This window comes from Harpia harpyja, chromosome 20, assembly GCF_026419915.1.
Source record: "Harpia harpyja isolate bHarHar1 chromosome 20, bHarHar1 primary haplotype, whole genome shotgun sequence".
In the NCBI taxonomy this organism is placed as follows: Eukaryota; Metazoa; Chordata; class Aves; order Accipitriformes; family Accipitridae; genus Harpia; species Harpia harpyja.
Genome location: NC_068959.1, coordinates 10,627,793 through 10,652,647, shown reverse-complemented (window position 1 = coordinate 10,652,647; position 24,855 = coordinate 10,627,793). Strand labels below are relative to the sequence as shown.

At 65.6% G+C, this 24,855-nt stretch overlaps 4 protein-coding genes across 5 annotated transcripts; 1 reads left to right on the top strand and 3 right to left on the bottom strand.

Moving 5' to 3' along the window:
• Window positions 1-78: 78 nt before the first annotated feature.
• Window positions 79-3,491, bottom strand: DOK3 (docking protein 3). Its single transcript, XM_052816052.1, has 5 exons — window positions 3,156-3,491; window positions 1,463-1,756; window positions 1,229-1,322; window positions 971-1,143; window positions 79-876 (listed from the first exon to the last, which is right to left on the bottom strand). Exons 1-5 carry the CDS (start codon window positions 3,489-3,491, stop codon window positions 136-138), a joined length of 1,638 nt encoding a protein of 545 aa, XP_052672012.1. The 3' UTR covers window positions 79-135.
• A 4-nt stretch (window positions 3,492-3,495) lies between these two features.
• Window positions 3,496-9,360, bottom strand: DDX41 (DEAD-box helicase 41). Its single transcript, XM_052816051.1, has 17 exons — window positions 9,256-9,360; window positions 9,059-9,157; window positions 8,802-8,961; window positions 8,644-8,718; window positions 8,274-8,334; window positions 7,520-7,656; window positions 7,188-7,260; window positions 6,855-7,008; window positions 6,608-6,744; window positions 6,242-6,404; window positions 6,010-6,141; window positions 5,757-5,828; window positions 5,374-5,470; window positions 4,865-5,014; window positions 4,642-4,713; window positions 4,336-4,446; window positions 3,496-4,092 (listed from the first exon to the last, which is right to left on the bottom strand). The coding sequence occupies exons 1-17, from the start codon at window positions 9,277-9,279 to the stop codon at window positions 3,956-3,958; spliced, it is 1,854 nt and encodes a 617-aa protein (XP_052672011.1). The 5' UTR covers window positions 9,280-9,360; the 3' UTR covers window positions 3,496-3,955.
• Window positions 9,076-18,323, bottom strand: FAM193B (family with sequence similarity 193 member B). Of its 2 annotated transcripts, XM_052816040.1 has the most exons (11): window positions 18,006-18,323; window positions 15,753-15,992; window positions 14,810-15,032; window positions 14,405-14,614; window positions 13,676-14,090; window positions 12,485-12,680; window positions 11,837-12,073; window positions 10,255-11,290; window positions 10,058-10,133; window positions 9,860-9,957; window positions 9,076-9,157 (listed from the first exon to the last, which is right to left on the bottom strand). In XM_052816040.1, the coding sequence occupies exons 1-10, from the start codon at window positions 18,321-18,323 to the stop codon at window positions 9,861-9,863; spliced, it is 3,048 nt and encodes a 1,015-aa protein (XP_052672000.1). In that variant the 3' UTR covers window positions 9,076-9,157; window position 9,860. The 2 variants fall into 2 exon arrangements, with proteins under 2 accessions (XP_052672000.1, XP_052671999.1); XM_052816039.1 differs by lacking the exon at window positions 9,076-9,157 and having other exon boundaries at window positions 9,542-9,957.
• Window positions 18,324-20,698: 2,375 nt separating this feature from the next.
• LOC128155060 (lateral signaling target protein 2 homolog) lies at window positions 20,699-24,792 on the top strand. The gene is made up of 13 exons (XM_052816561.1): window positions 20,699-20,783; window positions 21,538-21,678; window positions 21,754-21,891; window positions 22,059-22,261; window positions 22,343-22,432; window positions 22,538-22,627; window positions 22,761-22,862; window positions 22,957-23,205; window positions 23,311-23,438; window positions 23,518-23,631; window positions 23,807-23,905; window positions 24,180-24,292; window positions 24,375-24,792. Exons 1-13 carry the CDS (start codon window positions 20,742-20,744, stop codon window positions 24,504-24,506), a joined length of 1,641 nt encoding a protein of 546 aa, XP_052672521.1. The 5' UTR covers window positions 20,699-20,741; the 3' UTR covers window positions 24,507-24,792.
• Window positions 24,793-24,855: the final 63 nt, after the last annotated feature.

Here is a 24,855-nt window from a genome sequence, read left to right as displayed (position 1 = left end):
AGGTGCCCGCTGCCCCCGCCCTCCCTCCGCATCACCGGTCCCGGGACCGACCCCCGAAGCACCGGCGGCAGAGCCGAGTCCGGCCCAGGCTGTTTATTCACCGCACCGCAACACCGAACCGCATCCGGCCCGGGTTCAGGCCCAGTCCCGCGGGCCGGGGGTCTCCCGGCTGAGCAGCCGCACCAGCTTGGCCCGGAGGTTGCTCTGGGGCTTGTGCCCGGAACGCCCCGGCAGCGCCTCCTGCCCCCCACGGGCCCAGCCCTGCTCAGGGGGCTGGGGGCTACCCCGTGGGAGCTGGGCTAGGGCAGCACGGTTGTCATAGAGCGGGCCTGCCTCACTGCTGTGGCCCTCGGGGGCCTGGCGGCACCCTAGCTCCCACCGCCCTTCTTCCTCCTCCTCCTCCTCCTCTGCCCCAGCTGGACCCGGCTCTGCAGCAAAGATGTTCTCATAGAGATGCTCAGGGGGTGGCTTCCCCGTGGCCCAGGACTCAGTGGGGCCCGGCCGCCCCGGCATGAAGAGCGGCTGCTGGCCCCGGGCGATGGAGGCGTAGACGATAGGGCCTGTGGCCTCTGGCTCCGGTGGGGGGAAGCGGAGGAGGTTGGTGGGAGGGTGGGAGGCAGGCTGTGACCCCCCCAGGGGTGGGCTGGGCTGGGGTTCCTCAGCCCCAGGGCCCCAGGGTTGGGGCTCGAGGCCCTGTGCAGAGAGCTGGGGGTCCAGGGCACAGACAAGGCGGAGGTCCGGGATGTCCTTGCCCTGCTGCTGGCAGGCGATGGCAGCGGCCACGGCCCGGCAGAGCTCCGGGGCCCGTGGGGTGCTGAATGTGAAGGTGCCCTCGCCAGAGTCGCTGCGACGGCCAGCTTCGAAGGAGAAGAGAGCCTGTGGGGCCAGAGGGCAGGGTGAAAGGCTGGCACCTACCCTGGGCAGCCAGCCGCCCCAAGGAAGGAGGGGGGAGGGGGGGGGAGGCACGCACCTGATCCTGGCCAAACTTGCGGAGAAAGGGGTAAGGCCAGGTGAGCAGGGGCTGGCGGGACTGTGGGTCCTTCAGTGTCAGGCTCTGGGGAAGGGCTGAGAGCAGGTAGTGCCCATGCAGGCCACAGCGGGTGGCCGCGTCTGTCTGGACCACCAGCACCGGGAATTCGGTCACTATGGGAGTAGAGCAAGGCAGGGATCAGCACCGCAGCACTGAGCTGGAGCCCACCCCAGCCCTATCTGCCACCCCTGCACGTACGGTCCTGCCAGGAAGAATAGAGGCAGTTCTCCTCCATGGGGACAGCGGGGCTGGGCTGGGTCCTCACACTGCTCTGCACTGTTTCTTTTGCACCCTGAAACAGAGGGATGTGAGCACAGCCCCGGGACTGGGGGAGCATGAGCCTCCCTGCCTGCCCACCCACCCCAGAGGCCCCTGGCTCACCCGAGACAGGAGCAGCATGAGGGGTCCCGGCTATGCCAGACCCCACGGTACCTGGAAGGCCAGCTGGCAGAGCTGGGTGATCCACTCATCCCGCTGCTCAGCTGCCAGCACATAGCTCTTCTCTGTGGTGTTGAGGTAGAAGGCGGCAGTGGCTTTGGGGCAGCTCTCTGTGCCCGCCGGGCCCACGGAGACACAGTCCGAGAGGCGGATCACCCGGCGGGTGCACCGCCGCAGGGAGGTCTTCTCCAGCGCCGTGCCGTCATCCCGCACGTCAAACTTCTCCATGCGGGCCACACCGGAGGGGCTGGCAGCGAAGAGCTGGGCTCGCATCTTCCTCCAGGACCTCTGGGGCACGGCAAGAACACAGGCAGGAAAAAAACGGTCAGCAAAGAGCTGCCTGCTGCGGCCTCACAGCACTGCCCTCCGTAAAGGGCCAGCAGTGCTCAGGAAGAGCCGTGCAGGGCAGGAGGGGGTACGGGGGGGTGTCCCTGCCTACACCCACTGGGTGCTGCAAGCAGGCACAGAGAGCTGGGGTCAGCGCAAACCCCCGGGGCTGTGGAGCAGTGCAGTCCCAAAGCTGGGTCGAGGGGGGGGGCCTTGCCCCAAGCAAGCTCGGCGTGGCTTGCTGGGTGAGTCACGCTCGCTCCCGGCTCACTGAGCACCAGGTCCTGCTCTTTGTTCCCTGCTGCAAGTGCCGGCCTGCTGCCGCTGCAGCTGAGCTCTCGAGCTGTTCTCAGGACAGACCCTGATGCAAATTAAAGCCATTTTGAGCTGCTGGGGCTCCTGCCGGCAGCCTCACATCTGCCGAGCACAGCCAGGCCCTGCAGCTCGCAGCCCGCTTCCTCCCAGGGGAGGCTCTGTGGCACCAGCACCTTCCCAGCCCGTCATGGGATAGAGGGGGCACATGCCCCCACACACCTCAAAAGCACAAGAGAGCCTCCGCCCTACAGAAACCAGATGCAGCCGAGCACCCAAAATACCCACCACCACCAGCCCGCCTGCCTCCTACGCACAGGGCATCAGCCCTGTGCACGCAGGGCCTGCCCGCTTCGGCTCCAGGACTTGGCTCTCGCTCGGTGGGGAGGTTGGAGTGTGATCGTAGCCCCACACATCCACTGAGCCCCCCGTGGGGGCACGGCCGCTCTGCCATGGCAGAGGGGGGTGCCGCTAAGGCAAGGCCAGCGCCCCAGCGGGACCTGCTTCACTGACACCCATCTCACAGCTCCCTAGAGCTGGCTCGACCCTGTGGGGACCCCCACCATGTCACCCATACTGTGCCCAGAGGGCTGCGGCACTCGGTGCCCACCCTGAGGGCCCAGAGGGACAGGCCAAGCCATGAGGGGTGCCCCACAGATGGCACTGGCCCCCCCAGGGCCAGGCTGATGGAGGGCTGGGCACACAGCCACATCCCACGCGCTGCCCCAGTGCCCCGCTCCCACACACACGCTGGAGCTGCGCCTCATTAACACACATTTATTGTTTCACTGCGAATCGCGCGGTGACCAAGCGAGAAGAGGGACCCTGTGTGCAGGGCCGAGCCTGAGCAGGTGCCTGCACGGATGAGTCCCCTCAGCCGCAGGGAGAGCCCCGCTCCTGGGGCTGCGGAGCCCAGGGCCCCCCCGGGGCAGCTCCGAGGGGTCTGGCTCCAGTCCCCGCTTCTCAGGCTGCCAAGGGCCTAGCCCCAGACCTGGCGTCAAGACACATCAGGGCAAACTCTGTACCCAGCCCCAAATCCACCCTTTACCTTTCCAAATTTGCAGTGCTGCACATAGAGGATCCCATCCTTCACCGGTCTCTCCATGGGCCAGCGCAAGGACTGGGGACTCGGGCTACCAGCAGCGGCGAAAATGTGACTGCTGCAGCTGAAGCAACTGCATGGGGCAGACTTCCTTCTCTCAGCAACTTCCCCTTTTTGGTGTGTGGGATGAGGGGCAGAGGCTGGGCCACAGGAGGTGTCCATCCATCCGCCCTCCCCCTCGCAGAAAGGCAGTGGGGCAGAACACGCGCAGGCAGAGCACAGGAAGCACCTAGGGGACTGCCTGACACAAATGCAGCGTGCTCCGCCTTGCCCCAGCTGCATCAGAGTGTGTTTGGGGGATACGGGAACAGCCACCAGCTGAGGATGCACAAAACCAGGTAAGGGGGACAGTCCTGGAGGAATCAAGGGGCTTTGGAGAGGAGCGACCTAAGACCCTGGCCGCACCACTGCGGCTGGCTGGCAGAGGCAGCAGGCAGCCGGCCACAGACCAGTCACCCCACCTGGGGCTTCCTCCTCCCCTCAGGCACCGCTACCTGCTTGCCCAATGCACCGCTGACATAACAGGTTGTTGCGGCACAGCTCCACACATTTCCTCCCAATTTCCTCCTGGGGCAGGAGCTTCATCAGGCTGAGCTGGCAACAGCCCCAGTGGGCTGGAAAAGGGGCCACAGCAGTGCAGGACAGGCCCCTGGGCTTAGGAAAGGCGAGGGCAGCTGGGGCACTGCCCTGGCTGAAAGGGAACGAAGGTCCGCGCAGGGGGAGCGCCGGGCAGCACGCTCCCCAGGCTAGAAGTCCATAGAGCTGTGGGCCAGGTAGTCCTTGCGGCCGATGTTGCTGACTTGCTTGGTCTGCATTGCCTCCAGCTTGGGGCAGTCAGTGATGCGATGGCCCAGGCCGCCGCAGAAGGCGCAGCCCCGCTCGCCTGCAATGGGAGGGATGAGGTCAGGGGGAGTTGTGCCACGCCAGGAGAGCGGCCCCCCCACCCCAGGAGCAGAGGGGCTACACCAGTGTCTCCCTGTGCTGCTGCAGCACCAGGCTCGCCCACATGGCCAGGCAATGACAGTCCTGAGGCAGCCCTGGCAAGCTGGAGCAATGGGACCTGTCTGCAGCACAGGTCTCCCAGCAGCCCCGCGGGAGGTCCCTGGGCCAGCCCGGGGTCTCTCACCTCCGATGTCCAGCATGGTCTCGTCCCCGCAGTGCAGCACCTGGAGCACAGGCGGCACCTTCTGCTTCGCCTCCAGGAGCAGGGCCTTCAGGTCCATCAGCACCGACTCATCTGGGGACAGAGACACGGATCAGATGCAGCCCAAGCAGGGGTGGGGGGCACTGCCCCATGCCACCATCTCCCCTCCTCGGGCCAACACGACTCGTCCCTGCTTGTGTGGGATCACCCCCCTTGCCAAGGCAGAGGCAGCTCCATCGCCCAGCTGCCTCCTACAGCCACAGCCCCCAGCCCCGCGCTGTTTCTTACCGCAGGCCTTGTTGATGAAGGTGGTGGCAATGCCAGTGTTGCCCGAACGGCCTGTACGCCCGATACGGTGAACTGTGGAGAAAGAGACAGGATCAGGCCTGGGTGAATACAGTGTGACAGACCACCCCTGCCCCCAGCCACTGCAGAGACAAGCGCAAAGCCTTGCTGGCCTGCACCCACCCCACCATGCCCTCGCTGGTCCCCCATGGGGCCCAGTCCCCACCATAGTTCTCAATCTCCTCCGGCATGTCGTAGTTGATGACGTGCTGGATGGCTGGGAAGTCCAGGCCCTTGGAAGCGACATCAGTGGCAACCAGGACATCCTTCTTCCCATCCCGGAAGGCCTCAATGGCTTTTGTCCGTTCCTCCTGATCTGCAAAGGCCCAGCAGAGAAGATCAGCAAGGGCAGAGCTCCCAGTCCTACCTCTTGCAGCAACTGCTATGGCCTCAGAGCCAAGCATCGCTCAACCGGGACTCCCTCAGTAGGGAGGACCTACACAGCCCTTCCCCAAATAAAGGAGCAGAGGGATCTCTAGGTCCCATAGAGACCTGCACTGTGCTTATGCCTGCTACATACAACGTGGTGTTCGTTCCCGACACTGCCACAGCCCTTCCTCACACCATCACAAACTGCTGCACGCTGGGACCTCCCGTGGCCACGTACGACCCTGGCAGGAGCAGGGTCAGGTAGGGCCACACTGCAGCTCAGGCCTCCCTGAGACCCTCACTGACCTTTCCCTCCATGGATGGCCACAGCTTCCACACCCTTGAGCAGCAGGTACTCATGGATCGCATCGACATCCGCCTTCTTCTCTGCAAAGATCAGCACCTGCAGCAGCACAGACATGATGGAAGAGCCGCCTTTCTGCGGGCTGGCACTGCTGGCACCAGCACAACCCCCAAGAAACCCATTCCCTCTTGCTGAGCAGAGCACACAACAGCTCTCGGCCCAGGGCCTGCTCATACGTGGAGCACAACTCTCACACGCCTAACCCCCGCCCATGGCAGAACCCTGCAGCACCACAGCCCCGTCCCCATTGCCAGGTCCACCCGTGCCCTGGGGCTGCAGTGTGCCCGCGCTGCCCCCAGCCATGCTGCCAGAGCGCACTACTCACGGGTGGTGGGGTCTTCTGCAGGCACTCAAGGAGGTACACCATCTTGGCCTCCTCTTTCACGTACTCCACTTCCTAGGAACAAGCACAGATATGAGTCTGGCAGGCAACAGAGAAATTGCCATTGCTTGGCACCCCTTAACCTCTTGGGAATGAGGGCCATGAACCCCAGCTCCCTGACAAGGGATGCATCAAGTGCCCTCATGAACAGTACTGGCCTCCCACACAGGCATGGGGGAGCTCCCAACTACCTCACCTGCACAACATCCAGGCTGGCAGCACCCGCTCGCCCAACGTTAATGGTGATGGGCTTCACCAGGGCACTCTTGGCAAAGTTCTGGATCTTCTTGGGCATTGTGGCACTGAAGAGAAGGGTTTGCCGCTGGCCCTGCGCAGGGAACACAGCGTGGGCAAGGATTTAGCATTCACCCAGCCAGGTGGGTGCAGGGATTGAGCTTCAGGGTGCTCATATCATGCCAGCTGAGTACCTTGAAGTAGGAGAAGATGGTACGGATGTCCCCCTCAAAGCCCATATCGATCATCCTGTCAGCCTCATCCAAGGCCAAGTAACGGCAGATGTCCAGGCTCACCATCTTCTTCTGCAGCAGGTCCATCAGGCGGCCAGGGGTTGCCACCATCATGTGTACACCACTGTGGGATGAGCGAAGGCCACAGTCAGGCACTCGGATTCCTGCCCCACACAGCAACACATAGGGAAGGTAACACTTGCTTGGCACATCACCTTTGCACCCACACCTTCCTGAAGCCACCTAGCCAGGGTACCACCCCTTAGTCCCCTGCCAGAAACCAGAGCACAGCTCCAGCCCCACAAACCACCCCCCAGAAGGTCTTACTGTTTGATTGTCTCCATCTGCTCCTTGACAGACATGCCCCCGATGCAGAGGGCACAGCGCAGTGGGGGCAGGCCGTCCTCCTGCAGCAGGCGACAGTAGTACTCAATGATGCCGTGGGTCTGCCGGGCCAGCTCCCGCTGCAGAGAAAAACATACATTCCTACACACCCTTGCAGGGAGGATCTGGGATAGCCACCGAACGTCAATAAAAGTTTCCTCCCGCACGTCACCGCACCCCCAACACTCACCGAGGGACAGATGATGAGTCCATAGGGTCCCTCTCGCTTAGAAAACGGCAGCCTCTTCTCCTGCTCCAGGCAGAACATGATCACCGGGAGGGTGAACACCAAGGTCTTCCCAGAGCCAGTGAATGCAATGCCAATCATGTCCCTTCCTGAGAGGCTGGCAGAGAAATGAGGCCAATGGTGAGGAGGAGCATCACGGAACGGCTCAAACCTCCAGGGCTGAGCAAGGTGACAGAGTGCATCTGTCACCAGGGAAGAGCACCCGGTTCACACCACTGGGTGGGCTGTAGGGAGCAACCACCCCTGTCCACTCTAGGACGGGGACAGAGCACTCACATCGTGGGGATGCCTTGGATCTGTATGGGTGTTGGCTGCTGGATTCCTTTTTTCTTCAGGCCCCTCAGGATAGCTGTCAGAGAACATGGGACACATGTGTTCATGACCTGAAGTCCTCCCCTTCTTTCCCTCCTACTCAGGTCCCAGCAACAGCTCTTCCACCAGTGACAAACACCTCTTGGACCAGCAGTTAGGTGACACAGCCACTGTCGGGAATTTAAGCTATGACCCCACTAACATGAAGCATTAAAGATCTGACAGCTTCACTCACTGATGCAAATTTCCCAGGAAAATGCTGTCCCCCACCCTACCAGCCTCCTCTCCCGGCCCACCTGCTGGGAACTTCATCTCCTTGAAGCTCTTGATGGGGGGTGGGATGCCTTCCCCCTCCACCAGGATGTGGTACTTCTTGCGCACGCGATCATGCCGTGCCTCTGACATGCCCAGGATGTAACGAGGTGCTCGCCAGCTGCGAAGGCAACAGAGAAAGGTTGTGGTGCAGAATGAGGCTGGGGCTGCAGAGCCACAGCCCCAATGGAGGCCCAGGGGAACCCCCTGTCGGGCTCCGATATCCCACCAGAGAAAACAGGTAACCCCTAGGGGCTTTGTGGTGTGAGCAAGGCAGCAGATCCAAGCCAGCTCCATGCATTAAAACGTTTCCCCAAAGCCTGAGGAAGAAGTCCTAAGCTAACAGCTGAGAATAGTCTACAGACAGTGGATGGAACATGACAAACATCTTTTGGACACATCTCCATCACCTCTCTGACATTGCCTTGAGCGGCACTGGCTCTGTAGGCTCCCCCAGTCTCTTCCTCTAGCTTAGTCACCTCCAAGTTCTGAAGTTCTTCTCAAGTCTTCAAGTTTAGCACAAATGCACTCTAGCGAATTTTAACTATATAAAACAACATCTATGGTAACTCAGGTACCTTCAATTTTACACACAGTGGTAAGAAGTCAAGCAGTGGAGCAAGAGCAATGCCGGTGGCCGCAGAGCAGCGCTCCTGTGAGGCTGCATGGCTTCTAGTTCTTTTCAGGCGTGAGGAAGCAATGCTTTCAGAAAGACAACTTCTGTACTGTGAAACACACCTGGTTTTAATTGGATCATCGTAGGTGATGCCCTTTGCCATCTCCTTCACTGACATCAAAGCTGCAAAAACAAAGCTGACAAGGTCAGTGCAAACTCTCCATGTCCAGGCTGCACATAACTTCAGCAGAGAACTATTTGGGTAAACAGTTTGGGAGACCATTCCCGGAGACAGAGGAGGAAAAACAGCACCCCTGACAGCCCCTCTGGGTACAGGAACACCAAGTGCCACAGCTAAGCCGGGCAGTTGGATGCTGACTGAAGGAAGCCATTGTGATCTGTCTGGTCCCAGGTGTGAACAACCCCAAGTGTTGCAAGGCTGCCCTGACAGCTCTGGAGACAGGTCTGAGACACGGAGCTCCCACCACTCACCTCTGCCCTCTGCCACACTCTCCAGGATCTTCTCTTCCTCCTTCAGCTGCTTCTCCTTGGCTGACTCCTTCCGAGCTGTGGGGGGAGTCAGGAAAACAGTGAGGAGGTTTCAGTCCCTCCCAAAAGCCACCTGGCCCTACCGCCAGCCGCTCCCGTACCTTCTGCCTTCTCTTTGAGGTGCTGGTGCTGGTCCAGGAGGCTGATGTTGGACTGGGGCCCCAGGGGGATGTCATCCTCGTCACCCCGCTGCTCGCTCCCGCTGTCCCGCTGCTCCTCCTCCGACACCACCTTCCGCCGCATCTGCAGCAGCTTCTGCAGCTGGAAAGAAAGGGGTCGAGGTGGAGTGAGAGGCCCCGCGTCGGGAGGGACGCTCACAGCCCTCCCCCGGCAGCGCCGGGCCCCGTTACCCCCTTACCATCTGCTGCTTGCGCTGCTTGACGGGCACATAGGGCACATAGTCGTCATCTTCCTCCCCAGAGAAGTCGGACGTCTCCGCCGCCTCCTCCCGCTGCCTCTGTGGGGAGACGCGAGGTGAGGCCGGCCCGGGACGGTACCAGCCCCGCCCGGCCCCACCAGGGCTGTCGGTACCGGCCAGGCTGGGCCCGGCCCTACCTTCCTGTCAGTCCCAGCCTCCATGGCGCCGTCTCCCCGCAACAGCCGCGCCGCCCCGGATGTAAATCCCGCGCGCCGGAAATGACGGCTGGAGGGACGGGCGCCGTCGCCCAGCAACGCGGCGCAGCGCGCCCCGCCCACGCGGCGGGAGCGGAGCCGGGGCCCGACGGGTCGCCTCGATGGCCAGACTTGCGCAGAACGCGCACGGCGCCGGCGCCCCGCCTCGCCGCCTCGCCTCCTCCCCCCCTCCGCCCCCGGGCGCGGCAGAAAGCAGCAGACAGCGGGGTTTAAATAAAATAAAAAATTAAAAAGTTCTTTATTGGGTCCAGCACGGTCCTTCCCCGCGACGCAGGGAGCCGGGCGCCCGCGGAGAGGGGGACGGGACGGCCGGGGTCACCCCGCAGCGGGGAGGGCGGTGGGGGGGAAGGGGGCAGGAGGATGGGGGGGAGCCCCGGGGGTCCCCGCGGGGCAGGAGAGCACCGGGGCCCCCCCCGCAGAGGAGGGGACCCCACCGAGGCGAGGCAGGGGCCCGCGGGGTGGGGCGGGGGGCACAGTGAGGAGAGGCGAGCAGCGGGTGGGTGGGGGGTGGCCCACCCCCCCACACCTCACTGGGCTGCGCTGGAAGTGGTTTTCTTCAGGGTGAAGTTGGTCCAGTTCACCGCCACCTTCTGCCGCGTCTGCTTGGCCGAGTCCAGGCAGAACCTGGCAGGGAGAGGAGAGCCCCGGTCGGCCACCAGCCCCTCTGCCCACCTGCCCCCTCCCCGGGCTGGGCTTGGCTCCCCCGGGGCTGCCCCCTCCTCACCTCTTGAAATACTCCACTTCTCTGTCAGTCTCGTCCATCTCTGCCCCGTCCAGGTCCTTGGGCAGGAACACGTCATCTGGCAAAGCAGAGGGGCAGGGAGAGGGTCAGCGCTGCCGGACGGGCAGGGGGCTGGCAGCTGGCAGGGCGGAGGGGGGGAAAGGGTCACCGCAAGGATGGCGGCACACAGCGGCACTCACCGATCGAGGTATTGGATTTCTCCACCTTGTTCCGGCTCTTCCTGCTCTTGCCCTTGGGCTGGGGGGAGCCCCCCAGGGCAGGGGGGGCAGGCAGCTGCCGGTCCCCTGCAGCCAGGGCAGGCGGCTGCTGCTGCAGCTGCGCCGGCTCCAGCAGCTCCGCTTTGCCCTCTCCCCTCCGGCCTTTCCAGTCGCCGATTCTCTCCTTCTCCAGCCTGCCACCACCACCGCAGCCCCAGGGCTGCCCCTTCCCGCTCTCCCCCGGCTCGGCACAGCCGGCCGCCCGCTGCGACTCCGGGGCGCCAGCCTTGGAAGGGTGCTTGGTTCCCAGCACCTGCCCCTTCGCACCAGGGCTCTCCAGCCGGGCCTGGCCACCGGGCCCCGCAGCAGCGCCCTCCCCTTTCTTCGCCTGCCCGCTCTGCCGCTTGTTCTTCCGTTGCCGGCTCCCCACGGGCACCGGCTCCGGTGGCTCCGGCCCCTTGGCCTGTGGTCCCTCCTTGGGCTCCGGGCTCAGCCCGCTGCCGTCCACGGCAGAGTCCGCAGCCTTGGACTGCACCCAGATCATGCGGGAGAGGCTGGGCACGGCACTGAGGCGCTTCACCACGCCGTTCTCGGCCGCCGGGGCTGGCGGCGGCTCCCCGGGCCCCTCGCCCCATCGGGGGCCCAGCTCACTCCGCAGCAGTGCGTGGTTCTTGGTGGGCCCCAGGCTGAGCGGGGCCAGGGCCAGGTCTATGTCCTGCAGGTCGGAGGAGCCGTTGAGGTGGGAGAGCAGGTTCTTCTGCTCCAGGACAGCTGCCTTCTTGGGGAAGTCATTGACGTCCAGGTTGAGGTCGTAGACGCTGAAGCTGGCCCGGATGGAGTCCTTGATGGTGTTCTTGATCTCCTGCAGCCGGCTGCTGAGGAAGCTGTTCACCCGCTCCAGCTCCAGCTCCGGCCACTCCAGCAGCTTCTCCTCGGCCGGCTCCCTGGCCTGGCTGGCTGCAGGGGTGCGCTCTGCCCGCTTCTGGGCCTCCGCCTCCAGCTGGGCTTTCTCCTTCTCCTGCAACACAGGTGCCATGAGGATCGGGTGGCCTGGGCCACAGAGTCACAGGCGCAGGCCACGCGGCTAGCTGTGCACCAGCTTTGTCAGGCAGCAAACCCAAGGGCCAGCGCTCAGCACGGCCACCCCACATCTTCCACGGCCCCCAAACTGTCAAGTGTCCTCCACGGGCACTGCAACAGCTACCACGCTGCACACCAGACACCGCTCTGGGCACGAGGCACCAGCACGAGCCATCATGGCACTGCCTCTCCCCACCACAGATGCATGGCGTTTGTCAGAGACACGGTACAGAGCAGGTAGGACAGCGCAGCCCAAAGCGCCCAGGAGGGCTGGGCCACCCTTTGCAGGAACAGAGGAAGGGGAAGCCCTGCACGGAGCCAGGCACCACTGTCACCTCAGGTGAGAGGGCAGCAAAGGACATGGAGCTCAAGAAACCAAACAGACGTGAGGGAGAGAAGGCAAAGCCCTGCAAGGGGCACAGTCTTGTCCTGACCACCCTCCTGCAGACTGCCCCAGGCAGCACTTCCCTCTGCCCAGCCTCACCTTCTTCTTCTGCTTGTGTCGCGCCCGCTTGGCTGCCTTGGCACTGTTCAAGGGCTTGGGCTCTGTGCTGTTGATGTAGTCCAGCAGCTCGTCCACGTTGCGGTGGTCCACAGCGGGCTCTCCTGAGCTGCTGTTGTGCCCTAGTTTCTGTGGCAGCTCCTCTTTCCTCTTGGTGAGGCGTGAACGCAGCTTCTCCCGGATCTCAGCGTAGTTGCGGCTCGTGGGAGCAGCTGGGGGCTGCAGGAAGCAAGCGCTGTCAGCCAGGCAGGCGCTCGAAGCCAGCGTGACGCGCAGGCAGCCCTGGCTCCCACACCAGTCCCCCACCGACCTCCCCAACCGCTCCCGTCCCCGAGATCTCAGTAAGACGAGTCGGCACAGCCCCTGCTGAACTCTTCCGCCACAAAGCCACAGGGTTTGGCTGGCTGCACCAAGCCCCAGGGCTGGGCAGGCAGCTGTGAGTCGGGAGCAAAGGGACCAGCAGGCTAATGAGGCAGGTTGGAAACAAAGTGGGGGATGCAAACGCCCGTGGAGAAACAGCCACAGCCAGACCTGCCCACCTCCGCACCCTTAGCACACGAACCATGTAACGTCTCACCGCAGAGCAGCGCGCAAGGACCAGGGGTGGCTGCAGACCAGCCCCTCACTCACCGCGTTGTGGCCGAAGAACTCACAGTAGCAGCAGTCGCAGAACTTCCCGTCTTTCTGGTTGGTGGAGGAGGAGGTGCAGGAACTGCGCTCCGAGCTGCTGTCCTCGTCCTCCCCGAGCCCCTCGTCTGCCTCGCATGGCTGCGGCGGGTGGCAGCTGGTACCGTTTGGGAATTTGTGCCCTTTGCAAGAGGGGTCCCTGAGGAGAAGGGGAGAAGGGCCAGAGGTGAGCGGGAGCCAGGGGGTCTCAAAAATTGCCCCACACTACCTGTGTGGGAACATCCCTCCCAGGGCAGCCTGTGCCCGAGCAGAAGGATTTGCAGGGCAGACAAACCCCCTCCCCTGCATCCTCCTCCTCTGGGGGAGATGCCAGAGGAGCCCACAGCAGAAGACATCTGTAGCTCCTCGCCCCCCAGGGCCTCTGGCAGGCAGGAGGCTGGCGCACCAGAGCTCCAGAAAGCAGTGTCCCTCTGCCAGGCCACAAGCTGATTCCAGGACAGGGAGCGGTACTCACTGGGGGCAGCAGGTAGCACAGGTGAGAAACGCTGGAACTGCATGCAGCTGCCAGACATCCCCACGTGCAGGCAGGCCCGGCTCCCACAGGCACAGACTACCCAGCTCAGAGACAGGGAGGCCAGGGCACGGCCCACAGCGCCATTCCTCGAGCTCCAGCTCGGGACCTGGCTGGCCCTCCGCAGGGAGCGCTAATCAGCGGAGAGGAACCAGCGCCCGCGACTCAGCGTGCTCTCTTCCAGGGCACAGGCAGCCCAGAGAGGGCCAGGGGAGCAGGCGAGCAGAACAAGTCCACAGGCTTCATCTTCTCGAGGACCTTTGCTCAGTGCCACAGCTGCCCGACGGGTCTCACTGACAAAGGTCCTGTTGGCCAACAGCAGGTTGACCGGGTGGTTCCTTTGGGTCTTTTAGCTGGAGGAGGAGCAAGCACAGTCTCTTCTGCACCACAGTACTAAAGGACAACCGCAGGGAGAAGACACGTGGGGAGAAAAAGAGCTCAACCCTCAGAGACCAGGGGTCTGCAGCAGCGGAACTGGCCCACAAACACAGCGGCTCTCTGCACCACCACGCCAGGGCAGCCGGTCCCTCCGCAGGGAAAAGCACATCCACGGGCAGGGGTGGGAGAAAGGGTGCGTTGCCCAGCGAGGACAGGCTGGAAGCAGGCAGGGCTCCTCTACTCACCTGTTCGTGCTGGGCAGCTGGTGGGAGGCGGGAGGAGGGATGAGCGAAGTACTGCAGTGCCCATTGCAGGGATGAGTGCAGCCCGAGAGTGGAGGCGGCATCTTCAGCAGCGGCACATTGGCAGGGGGCAGGTGAGGGCTCTTACATGACCCTGGGCTGTGTGAGACCGCACCAGTGGGAGGGGACTCGGATGCTGGCTTCGGGGCTGCCACCTGCGTGCTGGGCGCAGGGAAGAGTGCAGCCTGCGGGGAGGTGCCCAGCGGGATGTGGGGCGGGGAGCCGAAGGGCCCCGGATGGGCAGGCGTCTGCTTGGAGGGGATCAGCGCTGGCGGCTGGGAGGGGAGGCCCGTGGGACTGTTGGGAGGAGCAGTGAGGTCCGAGTGCTGATGATGCTCTGAGGAGTGGAAGGCCTCACCTGCAGAGAAGCAGGAGCAGAGACAGTCAGACACCAGCTGTCCCACGTGGGCCAGGGCCAGGCTTGGAGCCACCCACCACCTCTGCACAGGCTGATTCTCCACAGGACAAACCCTGCCTCCCCCCCCAGGCAGCAGGGCGCTCAGGCTAGAAGCCACCCCTGCAAGCAAGGGGCCTCGGCGGCATCTCATCTCCCCTGCAGGATTCAGCCCTGCCCCATGGAGAGCAGAGTAAGGGGAAAGGCACTGGGGCAGTGAGGGCCGCGTGGAGCAGTGGGCCAGGAGGATAAGGCCAGCCCTGCCCCTGGGCACGCACCTGGCGGGGTGGCCCTCCGGCACATGCTTTTGAACTGCTTCGGCAGCGTCTTGCAGAAGTCGAGTGAGGTAGGCAGAGGTGAGCCCGGGGCGGCGCTGCTGGAGGTGGGGGAGGCTGCGTGGCTGTAGGGACAGGCCTTGAGCCCCGGTGCCATGGCAGGCACCTGGCTGGCGCACTCCGGAGAGAGAGCGAGGCCGGGGTGCTTGTCACCTGGAAGGAAAGTGGAGCTAGGGCCAGCTCCCAGCACCCTCTGCCTTTGCAGGGACCCAGGCATCCTGCTGGCACTGGCATTCAGAGGCCCAGCCTGCCCATCCCTGCCCACCAGCTGGGTGCCCAAAAGGAAACCACCTAAGCCAAGGACTGGGCAGAAACTCCTGCTCAACCCCACGGCTGGCTTCAACTCACCTAGTGCAGCAGGGGGGGCCCCGAGGGGGCTGCCCTGTGCGGCCCCGTTGGTGTGCTGCGAGTTCCAGAGGCCCGAGAGCTTGTGAGCAGACAAGAAAGAGCTGGGGTCCCAGTCCCCTGAGTTCCCGTGGCACGAGGAAGAAGAGGAGGAGGAGGAGGAGGAAGAGGAGTGGGAGCCACCCCCACAAGACTGCGACTTGCAGGATGTGTGCGATAACGAGACCTGGCAAGGAAAACAGAGTGAAGCAGCAGCAGGCTGGGAGGGGAGGCCTTTGGCCCCAGGGCATCGGCACAGAGATCCCCTCCACTGCCCTGAGGCAGTGGCTCAGCACATGAGAACCGCTCCTGTCACTGTCTCGGGGGTGGCAACCAGCCCATCCATCGAACAGAACACAGCCTGGCTCCCAGTGCCCTCGCCAGCATGGCCGGGCTGTGCCAAGGGCCACACACCTGCTCCGGTCCCGCTCAGACCAGGCCAGGGTTAAATAAAGCCAAGCAGGAGGGAAATTCTCTTCCCCCAAGCTCCACGCATGGGCAAGCAGTTGCCCTGGCACATGCTGCCGCTCCGAGGAGACCTGTGTAACGGCAGGGAGCAGCCTTGGGGCCAGTGGGGACGTGGCACAATGCACAGCGGAGCAGGGCTGGCAGAGAAGCAGCAGCACTGCCAGCCTTGCCAGGCAGGCAGCTCCAACCCAACACAGGTTGCTGAACAAGCCTCTGCAGCACCGCGCTCTGCCCCACCACAGTCTCTCTCCGAGGAGCCAGCAGCAGCCCTGGGGAGAGCAGCGTGGCTGTAGGGAGCAGCAAGGCTGGGACGTCTGAGGTGCTCATCTCTGAGTGAGGAGAGGACCTGCACACCCAGCCAGTGCCACAGGGCTGTCAACGCCACGGTCCTGGGAGCTACAGCTCTGGCCTTTCCAACCCCAGCTCTGTAACCACTTACCGCCAGGGCCTGCTCCTGCACCGCCCGCCGCTCTTCCTCCTCCACGCTCTTCCGGCAGCTCTGGCAGATCCACAGTGGCATTTCTCCCAAGAGGTTCTGCACAAGCGTTGGCACGAAGTCCGGTGGCAGCCTCTCGCCTGGGGAAACCAGCCCATTGTGGGATGGCCCTCCCCAGTCCTTGCGCTCCCGGTGACAGAGCAGGCAGCACGTCTGCACTGACTGGTTGGCGGTGGGCAGCACCTGCAAAAGGACACACAGACCATGAGTCACCCCAGGTGTGATCTGCCACACGGCAGGGCTACAGGTCAGCGCAGGTGCAGGGCAGATGAGGCAGCAAATGAGACCTTGGGACACTGACACCAAACCAGAGAATTTCTTGTAGGCCACATGTGGGATTGCACCTTCTCCCACTGGAGGAGAGCAGCCTCAGGCTGCCCACCTGCTGCCAGCCTGCCATGTGCCAGCTGAGAGCATTCTGGACCCTTGGGAAGATCACACTGTGCTAAAGAGCCAGCCCCACCACCAAGCAAGGCTGAGAGGCCACTAGCAACTCCCATTATCACCTCTGCTACAGTGGGACCAAGGGGACTCGCAGAGCAAAGCGAGACCCACAGAAATTGCCACACAAGGATATGAAGAGGGGTCTGGCAGCCACAACCCTCCCTCCTTGCCCGTCGCAGACCCCCCACTGCGTTACCAGAAAGCCCCAGGCCCTTCCGCCTGCCTCTTTGTTCTGCGCAGCCGGCGGCGCAGATGCGCCGGGGTGGGGTGCAGCCCCCAGCACTGCTTCAAGCTCTCCCCTTACGGGGCAGCCAGGCTGGGGCTTCCCGCCCGGTGCTGCAGCAGGAGCCGGGCCACAGCCCGCGGGCTCGCCAGAGGCCTGACAGCCGTGACGAACCCAGCGTGGCGCGGGCAAGGGGGCCCCCATTGTCTGCCGCCACAGCGGGGCCCCGCAACAATGAGCCGCACATTGAACTGCTGCTGCGAAACAGATGGCGTCTCCCAGGCTCAAGGTGAAGCAAAGGTCAGAGGCCAAGGAGAGCGGGGGGGGGACGACAGCTCCCCTGCCCACCCGCCCAGCCAGCCACAGGGAGAAGGGGACTCCCAGGCCACCCTGTGTCTCAGCAGAGGCAGATGCAGCCACCAGCGTGCACAGCAGGCAAGAGGACAGCTCTCCCCAACCCACCCAGCGCATCCAGACCTGGGACCCGCCCCCAGGCTCCCTGCCTGCGACCCAGAGCAGGCAGCAAGCAGCCAGGCGCGTCAAGGGATGTCAGGCAGCGAGAGGCGCGGGAGCCGGCCCGCAGCCTGTTTGGCAGATGCTCGAGCCACCTGCCATCGCCCCGTGGCAGGGCTGGACCCTCCCGCAAGAAGGAGCTATGAGAACACCCCCTGAAGCACGCCACACCACCCGGGCGAGCACGCCTGTCCCTAAGCCTGGGGCTCTGCCCTCCAGAGCGTACACAGGTCTCCTGAGCAGACCTGCAAGATCTCCCTACACACAGGGACGGAGTAAGGGGTGCACAGACCCTGGGGCTGGAAGAGCCCTTTGCTCTCATGCTGTTCGCCATGCCAGGGGGAGTAGCATGCAATGGTGGGGTACAGGCTTGCTGGCTGATCCACCCTCCCCAGGAAAGGCAGAGATCAGTTTTCCCTAACTGCTGAGAGAGATGAGTCCCCAGGATGCTACACACCAGTGGAAGCCCCCAACGCCCCGGCCATCTGCCAGAGGCATCCCAAAGTACCGCTGCAGCTCAACACATCCGCAACCCAAGGCCACGAGCCGGCTCCACCGCCCAGCCCAGCAAAAGCCAAGGTCAGGCCCTACCTGCGCACCCATCCCTGCCCCACGCCTGCCCCTGGATGCTGTAAAAAGTGGGTCCCGCATCCCAAGCCAGCCAAGCCCCTCAGAGAAGGGCTTGGGCTTCACCTTCCACCTTCCCCGCTCACCTCAGCGTGGCCCCCCACCCCCCCCACGCAAAGCGCACCCCAGTAGCGTGGTTCTACCGGGACTTCCCCACCACCACCCCCGAAAGTGCAGAGGACCCTCCAAAACCGGGAAGAGAGAGATGGGGGGGCACCAGGGCCTCAAGGAGGGGTGCCTCAGGGATGCTCCGAGGCCGGGGTCGGTGCGGGGATGGGGCAGGGCCCGGGGGGGGCCGGAGGCCCCCCCCCGGGCCCTGCCCCATCCCCGCACCGACCCAAATGCCCTCAGAGACAGCCCCTTCCCCGCCGCAGGGCCTATCCCGGTACCTGAGCGGTGGCTCTGCCCGGCTCCCCGCTGCTGCCCGCCGCCACTACCACCTCAGGCGGGGCGGGCGGTTCCGGTGGCGGCGGCGGTGGCGGAGGAGGGGGAGGAGGACCAGCGTCGGAACCCCCCACCCTCTCACGGCGAGGCCCGGAGCCACCCGCCGCTGTTGCCTTGTTCCGCCTGCGAGTCATGGCGAGCGCGGCCCGCCGCCCGCCGCAGCCAGGACAACAGCCAATATGGCGGCGCGGCCCGTCCGGCCCCTGCCCGGGGGGAAGGAGGGAGGGGGGAAAGGCCCGGCGAGGTGAAGCCGCTGCCGCCATTTTGTGAGAGGGCAGCGACGCGCCACAGCGCGCCACCTGGCGGGGGGGAGGTGGCGGCGCCGTCGCCACCCGCGGCTCCGCGCCCCCCCCCCCGCTCCCACTCCCCCGGGTCCTAAAAAGCGCCGGTGCCTTCGGGGCGTCCCAGCCCCAGACACCGCTCTCCTGCACCCCAGCCTTGGCACGTCGGTACCCCCACCCACACTACCCACTGCCCTGGCCTTCCTGAGGTTGCAGTACCCCACAATGCACGCGTGGGTTCCAGCCCCTCTGCTCCCCGTCCCCGTGTAACAGAGCTCTGTGGGTACCCTGGGTGCATCCCAGCACTGCAGCGTCCTCAGCCCCACGCACATACCCACATGTGCGTTTGCAGCTCCCCCGCGCCTCAGTCCTGGCACACTGTTACCCCCAGTCCATTGCAGCTGTGCAGCATGCTGCCCGCTGCCCTGGCCTTCCTGCATGACCCCGGGGTGCACATGTGGGTTTCCAGCCCCTCTGCACCCCATCCCCGTGTAACGATGTTCTCCTGGTACCCTGGATGCATCCTGGCTGCGCAGTGCCGTGCTCAGCACCATGACCCCAGACACACAGCCTTGGACCAATGCGTGGGTTGCAGCTCCCCCGCACTCCAACCCCGGCACACAGGTACGGCTGCTGCAGCGTGGATAAGCAGCCCACTGCCCACTGCCCCAGCCTTCCCACTGGTGGAAGACCCCATGGCGCATGTGTGGGTTTCCAGCCCCTCTGCACCCCGTCCCTGCGTAGCAGTGCTCTCCCGGTACCCTGGGTGAGTGCCTCCTGGCTGTGCAGCACCGTGCTAAGCACCACGGCATCCTTGGAGCTGTGTGACCATGTCCAGGCAGGGCAAGCCCTGCGCACTGCACCCCATGCCCTGGTCCCAGCGCAGGGCTCCCCTGCTCCCCCCGTGCAGCGCAGTGCAGCCAGGCAGTGCAGTACCCGCTGCCCCAGCTTTCCTGCTCCTGCCTGATCCCAGGCTGCCCACGGGGGTCTGCTGCCCCTCTGTGTGGTCCCAGTGCACCAGGTCCCACAGCTCTGGGGTGCCCCCCCAAAGAGAGCTGGGGGCCAGCTCAGCCCCTCGCCTCCCTGCCAGCCTCAGTGCCACGCATCACCCCAAAACCCCCCATCGTGGCATTGGTCTGTGTGAGGCCGGGCCTCGCTCCATACCACACCTCATGTCACCGGAGCTGCCCTCCTGCGGTGGGGCGGAGTGCGGTGCTGGTGACACGGAGATGCGTGGAACACTTGGCCGCCAAGGAAAACCCACTGTGCTCCCAAAAATGCTGTGGCAGTGCTGCCCGCAGTTGTGGGACAGGCAGGGCTCCAGGCTCACTGCGCGCACAGGGACCCCCAGCCATGGGAGGCAGGACACGCTGCCTGGCCAAAACCAGAGCCGGAGCCCGTGGGGACACGCGGAGCCCCAGCGCTGGAGCCAGCCCCACACCCGCACCCAGCTGGCTCAGCCTGGGTGCCGCGGGGTCACCGTGACTCAGGAACTTCCTCAAGCCGCGGTGTTGCCACTGTGTTTGTTTAATTGTCCTCGGTGGATTTTTTACCTGTGAATCCACCCCATTAGGCTTTCAGCCACCTGAATTATCGGCACCCACATCCTGTGGCCAGCAGTGCCAGGCCTGGCGTGGCACAGGAGCAGCCACCTCCTCCGGCACGGCCAGGGTGGCTTTCTGCGTCCGGCGCCCCGAGCACCCTCTGGGACCCCTCCTTGGCCACTCGGCCCCTTCTGCTCTCACCGAGGGGCTGCTTTGCCCCCCTCCCACTGCAGCACCCCGCTCTGCACCCCACGCCCTGCACAGCCCACGCAGCAGAGAGCAGGCGGGTGCCTGCGGGTGCCTCCCCCCAGTGCCCCCCCACCAGCCTGGGGATGCTCGGGGCTAAGGGGGGGCTGCAGGACTGGATCTCTGGGGTGTCCCTGTCCCCGGAAGGTTGGGCCTCGGGGGCTGTGCGGAGAGGGGAACCGGGAGGGAAGAGCCAGGGAACTGGGAGGGCCTGGGCACCGGGAGGGGAGAACCGGCAGCCCGCGGGTTGCAGCTGGGAATTGGAGCCAGGAACCGAGACCGGGGCGCAGCACCGGGAGGGGGAGCGGGGGCAGCCGGCGGGGGCACCCTGCCCACCCCACGGGGGACCCGCCTTCGCCCGTCTCGCCACAGGGAACCGGTCCGTCGAGCGGCGGCCGCCTCCCGCCACCCGGCAGCGGGAAAGCTCCGGGTCCCGCCGCGGGCCGGGCCGGGCCGGGCGGGGCGGGGGCCGGTCCGTCGGCTCGTCCCGGTGCCGGGGCTAGGCGGACACCGCCCCGGTCCGCCCCCGGGCGGTGCCCGGTGCCGGCCCGCCCCGTCGGCGAGCGGCGGGCGCGGGGAGCCGGGCGGCGGCAGAGCAGCGGGACGCGCCATGCTGCCCGCCGCCCTCCGCCGATGGCTGCGCCGGCCCAAGGTGAGAGTGGGGGGCGGGGGGGGGGGCGTCGAGCCGGGACCGCCCCTCCCGCCCCGTCGGGGCTGCCCGGGGGCTCCGCCGGCACCGGGCGCAGGGGGCGGGCGGCGGGGGCCCGCCGGGGCGGAGCGGGAGGAGGAAGCGGTGCCCCGGCCCCGGGGCTGGAGGTGCGGCGGGGGTGCGGGCAGCAGCGGGCAGGACCGGGCAGCTCAGCGCCCGTCCCGGCGCCGCCCGTTCGAGGAGATTCCTCTCCTCCCCGCCCCCCCCCCCCCGGCCCCCTCCATCTCCACGGCCCCGCGGGGGTCTGGGGGGGAGATGGGGCGAGGAGCGTCTCTCCGGGCTGCCCGCTCCCCACCGGGGCTCCCCACGGACCTTTCACCTGAGCCGGTGTTTACAGCTGCACACGGATCCGTGCCCACGCTGCCGGGATGCGGCCGAGCTTGTTCATCCTGCTCTGCCCCTGGGGAAACTGAGGCACGGGTGGGTGGGGACGGCGGCGCTCCCCGGGAGGGCTCGGCTGGGGGCTGCCTGCCCCCGGCACAGCTCGGCCGAGCTGGAGCAGCCATGGGGGTCCCACGTACCTGCCTGAGTGGGTGTTCGTGGACCCAGAGCTGCCCCACAGGGACCAGCTGCAGGGGACCAAACCCAAGCAGCCACCACCCCGCCTGGCTGTGGGCACGGGAGATTTGGGGTTCCCCTGGCCCAGCACCCGGAGCTGTGGGGTGCTCCCACCATCACCCCTCTGCTCTCCCCACAGCGCTCCGACTCCCGCCTGCTCTCCCAGTTCTTCTTTGCCGACGAGAGGGTGACGCGGGTGGTGGCCGAGATCAATGGGCTGGATGCTGAGCTGGACCCGCAGCAGTACCTGGTGCTCCTCAACCAGCTCCACCTCAGCCAGGTATGGGGGCAGCCTGGGCCCCGCTGTGACCCCGGACACCTGGGTGGCCACAGGTGACATCCCTGCCTTCCCCAGGCTCACCTGCTGGCCGTCCTGGAGCGGATCATGGAGGAGTGCATTCCCACACAGCGGCACAGCCGTGACTACCTGGTCAAGTTCCCTGAGGAGCTCTTAGTGGACAACCTGGGGAACCACATGTTGTTTGCCGCCGAGGTGAGCCTGGGGATGCCGTCCTGGGGTGGGCAATGGGGTCCGGCTCCCCCAGGCTGGGGGGCAATGGGCACCAGCCAGGATGGCACACCCCGCCACGGGCTGGCCCTGGGGGTAGGAGCTGCGCTGCCTCAGGCACTGGCTCCTGATGGCTGCCCTGGTCCTGGTAGTGTCTCCTGGCTGGGACCTTCCTGGAGGTGGAGGAGGCGGACGGGGCACAGCTGCGGCCCCAGGCCAGGAATCTACTGTGCAGCCTGGAGCTGGTGCGGACAGTGCTGCGGGAGCAGAGCCTGAGCCAGCCCGGCTCCTACCCGGAGCCCGTCCGGGCTGTGCTCATCCAGTTCGACCGGCTCTTCGCGGAGTTCGAGCTGAGGTGGGGGCCAGGGTTAGGGTGCCGGGGGGAGGTGTGCTGTGCCAGGGCTGGAGGAGCTTCACAGTCCCCCCATCTCTCCAGCTATGTGTCCTCGCTGGTGGCAGTGAAGTCTCCCGAGGAGATCTACAGGCAGCAAGAGATCATTGTGCTTTTCTGTGAGACGGTGGAGAGGTGAGGGGCACCATGTGCCAGGCGGGGGGTGGCAGGGACCCCAGCCTCGGGGACGGGGCAGCGTCCCAGGGCTCAGCCCCACTGTAAGGGTGTCCCCCCCCTCAGAGCCCTGCGCCTGGGCTACTTGACCCAGGAGATGATCGATGGCTACGAACCGCTGCTGATGTTCACCATCCCTCGCCTGGCCATTATCAGGTGGGTGCAGCCCCCTGGAGAAGGGGGTGAACATGGCTGGCTGGGTGCTCCTTGCCCTGTAGCAGCCCCTTCTCCCCCTGGAGAGGGGTCCTGGGCAACCCCCAGATGTGAGTTGGGCTCTGTCCCCTCGCAGTGGCCTCCTCATCTACCCCGAGGGTCCCCTCAGCCTGGAGCGGAGCCCTGAGCAGATGTCCCAGGTCTTCAGCCCTTTCTACAACCTCCTGAAGAAGATCAGGTATGTGGCAGGGGGGGCGATGGGCGCCCGTGGGTGGGGCCGTGGGGCAGCACTGGGGCCATGACGTGGGGCTGACACCATCCCCTTGCCACAGGGACCTGCTGCAGGTGCTGTCGGCAGAGGAGCTCTGCCTGCTGGAGAGGAGCCTGTGCACAGCCGAACTGGAGGATTCCTGCGTTCCAGCCACCCCCCCAGCCTGGGGGGCAGCCATGCCCAGAGCAGACCCCCCTGCTCCCTGGGGTCTGCTGGAGGTCGCCCACGCCACCCCACCACCCCCCACCTGCACGACGCAGCCGGGACCCCCCGGTGCAGTGGACAACCCGGGCACCGATTGGCAATGGGGGTGTGTGGCAGGGAGGGAGCGGGGCCAAGATGGCAGATCCCCACCCGCTGGGATGGGGACTTTTTGTGCCACCCCTGGGGTAACTGTCACCTCCCCCCTGTGCAGCCCCCAGCCTCCCGAGAGCAGCCCGGGGACGGGGCTTGATGCCACCCCGGGTGCCCGCTGCTTAGAGCTGCGCTCCCGCTACAGCAGCACCAAGGACATGCTGCACACCCTCTTTGTCTGCATCTCGGGTGAGTGACCCCCTCGCCACCCCCCACAGCACCCTGACCCCACCCCCAGCACCCTGACCCCCCCACCCTCCCGGTGCAGGGGTGGCCGATCAGCTCCAGACCAACTTTGCCAGTGACCTGCGGAGCATCTTGAAAACGGTCTTCAAGATTGTTGCCTCGCAGGCAGAGTCCTCGGAGGAGCCGAGTGCCAGCCGTAAGTAACCCCTGGGGACATGAGGGATGGCTCCTTTCTGCCCTGCCCATCGCCTGTCCCTGGTGAGACGAGGCCGCGGCCCCAGGCATGGGGACGACGTGGTCACAGTGCCCAGCCCCACGGGGCTGAGCCCAGCCCTGGTTTGGCTGGACCACCACAGCCCTTGTCCCCGCAGAAGAAGAGGACAGTGACCCATGTACAGCGGATGCTCCTCGTGTGGCTGACTGCCCCCTGTGCTCTAGCCCCACGGAGGCTGCCGGGCTCCGGAGGGCAGGTAAGGGGCTGCCTGGGGTGCCATGGCTCTGGGGCAGGGTGTGAGGCTGGGGCTGATCCTGACCCCATCCTGCCTGGTGGGGGGAGTCCAGCTGCCTTGGGCAGCCTCAGGCATGCAGGGACAGTTGCCGTGTCCTGCCTGGGGCTGGCTCAGCGGAGCAGGCATAGGACACCCAGGAGCATGTGTCCAGGCAGGGGGCCGGGGATGTTCCCGGGGCCGGCGTGGTGATGGGGGACAGGGTGGGGGGCTTTTACCGATGTGTTTTCCCCAGCAGGTGCCTGCCGGCTGCCTGAGTGGGTGCCGGACAGCACATGCAGCCAGTGCTCTGCCTGCCGCTCGCCCTTCACCCTGCTGCGCCGCCGGCACCACTGCCGCAGCTGCGGGAAGGTAGGAGGGGGCCGGGCTGGGGTGCACAGGGTCCCCCGGGGGACCAGCTCCACTCAGCCCCGCTCTGGCCCTTTCCTGGCAGATCTTCTGTGCCCGATGCTCACCGCATGCCGTGGCGCTGCCACACTACGGCCAGCCGAAACCCGTGCGTGTCTGCACGCACTGCTACACCACGCACCTCTCGCCCACGCCACGGCGTGCCCGGAGCCAGTGAGAGCCCCCCCGTGCCAGATCCGCATCCGTAGGGGGCCGCAGACTGGGCCCGGGGGGAAAAGGACCGCTTCAGGGCTGCTGGGTGGCTCTGCGGCCCCACGACTCCCCTCAGGGCCGGGTGGGCACGGCAGCCGGACCCCACGCACGGCGGCGGGACCCCACGCACGGTGGCAACCCGTGTCCCACGCTGGCGGGGCCAGGGCCACAGTGGGCGCAGGACCGCCTCACCCAACGCACCGTGGCTGTGTCCCGCTTTCGGCAAGCCGCGTGCTGCCACATGCCTGCCCCCCCCCCCCCGCGCTGGAGCTGTGCTTCGTGGTGGTTTGGTGGTTTTATTTTTTTCCAGGTGA

Coding starts and splice junctions, on each gene's coding strand:
- LOC128155060 (XM_052816561.1), top strand. CDS start 20,742: ATGCTGCCCGCCGCCCTCCGCCGATGGCTGCGCCGGCCCAAG. Junction 22,863..22,956: donor AACCTCCTGAAGAAGATCAG/GTATGTGGCAGG, acceptor CCCTTGCCACAG/GGACCTGCTGCAGGTGCTGT. Junction 24,293..24,374: donor ACTGCCGCAGCTGCGGGAAG/GTAGGAGGGGGC, acceptor CTTTCCTGGCAG/ATCTTCTGTGCCCGATGCTC.
- DOK3 (XM_052816052.1), bottom strand. CDS start 3,491: ATGCAGCTGGGGCAAGGCGGAGCACGCTGCATTTGTGTCAGGCAGTCC. Junction 1,757..3,155: donor AGCACTGCAAATTTGGAAAG/GTAAAGGGTGGA, acceptor GCCGTGCCCCAG/AGGTCCTGGAGGAAGATGCG. Junction 1,144..1,228: donor CTATTCTTCCTGGCAGGACC/GTACGTGCAGGG, acceptor CTACTCCCATAG/TGACCGAATTCCCGGTGCTG.
- DDX41 (XM_052816051.1), bottom strand. CDS start 9,279: ATGGAGGCTGGGACTGACAGGAAG. Junction 6,405..6,607: donor CAGATGGAGACAATCAAACA/GTAAGACCTTCT, acceptor CTCATCCCACAG/TGGTGTACACATGATGGTGG. Junction 5,829..6,009: donor CCAGCCTGGATGTTGTGCAG/GTGAGGTAGTTG, acceptor GCTTGTTCCTAG/GAAGTGGAGTACGTGAAAGA.
- FAM193B (XM_052816040.1), bottom strand. CDS start 18,323: ATGGCGGCAGCGGCTTCACCTCGCCGGGCCTTTCCCCCCTCCCTCCTT. Junction 12,681..13,675: donor CAGCTGCCCAGCACGAACAG/GTGAGTAGAGGA, acceptor CCTTCTCCTCAG/GGACCCCTCTTGCAAAGGGC. Junction 11,291..11,836: donor GACACAAGCAGAAGAAGAAG/GTGAGGCTGGGC, acceptor CCTGTGTTGCAG/GAGAAGGAGAAAGCCCAGCT.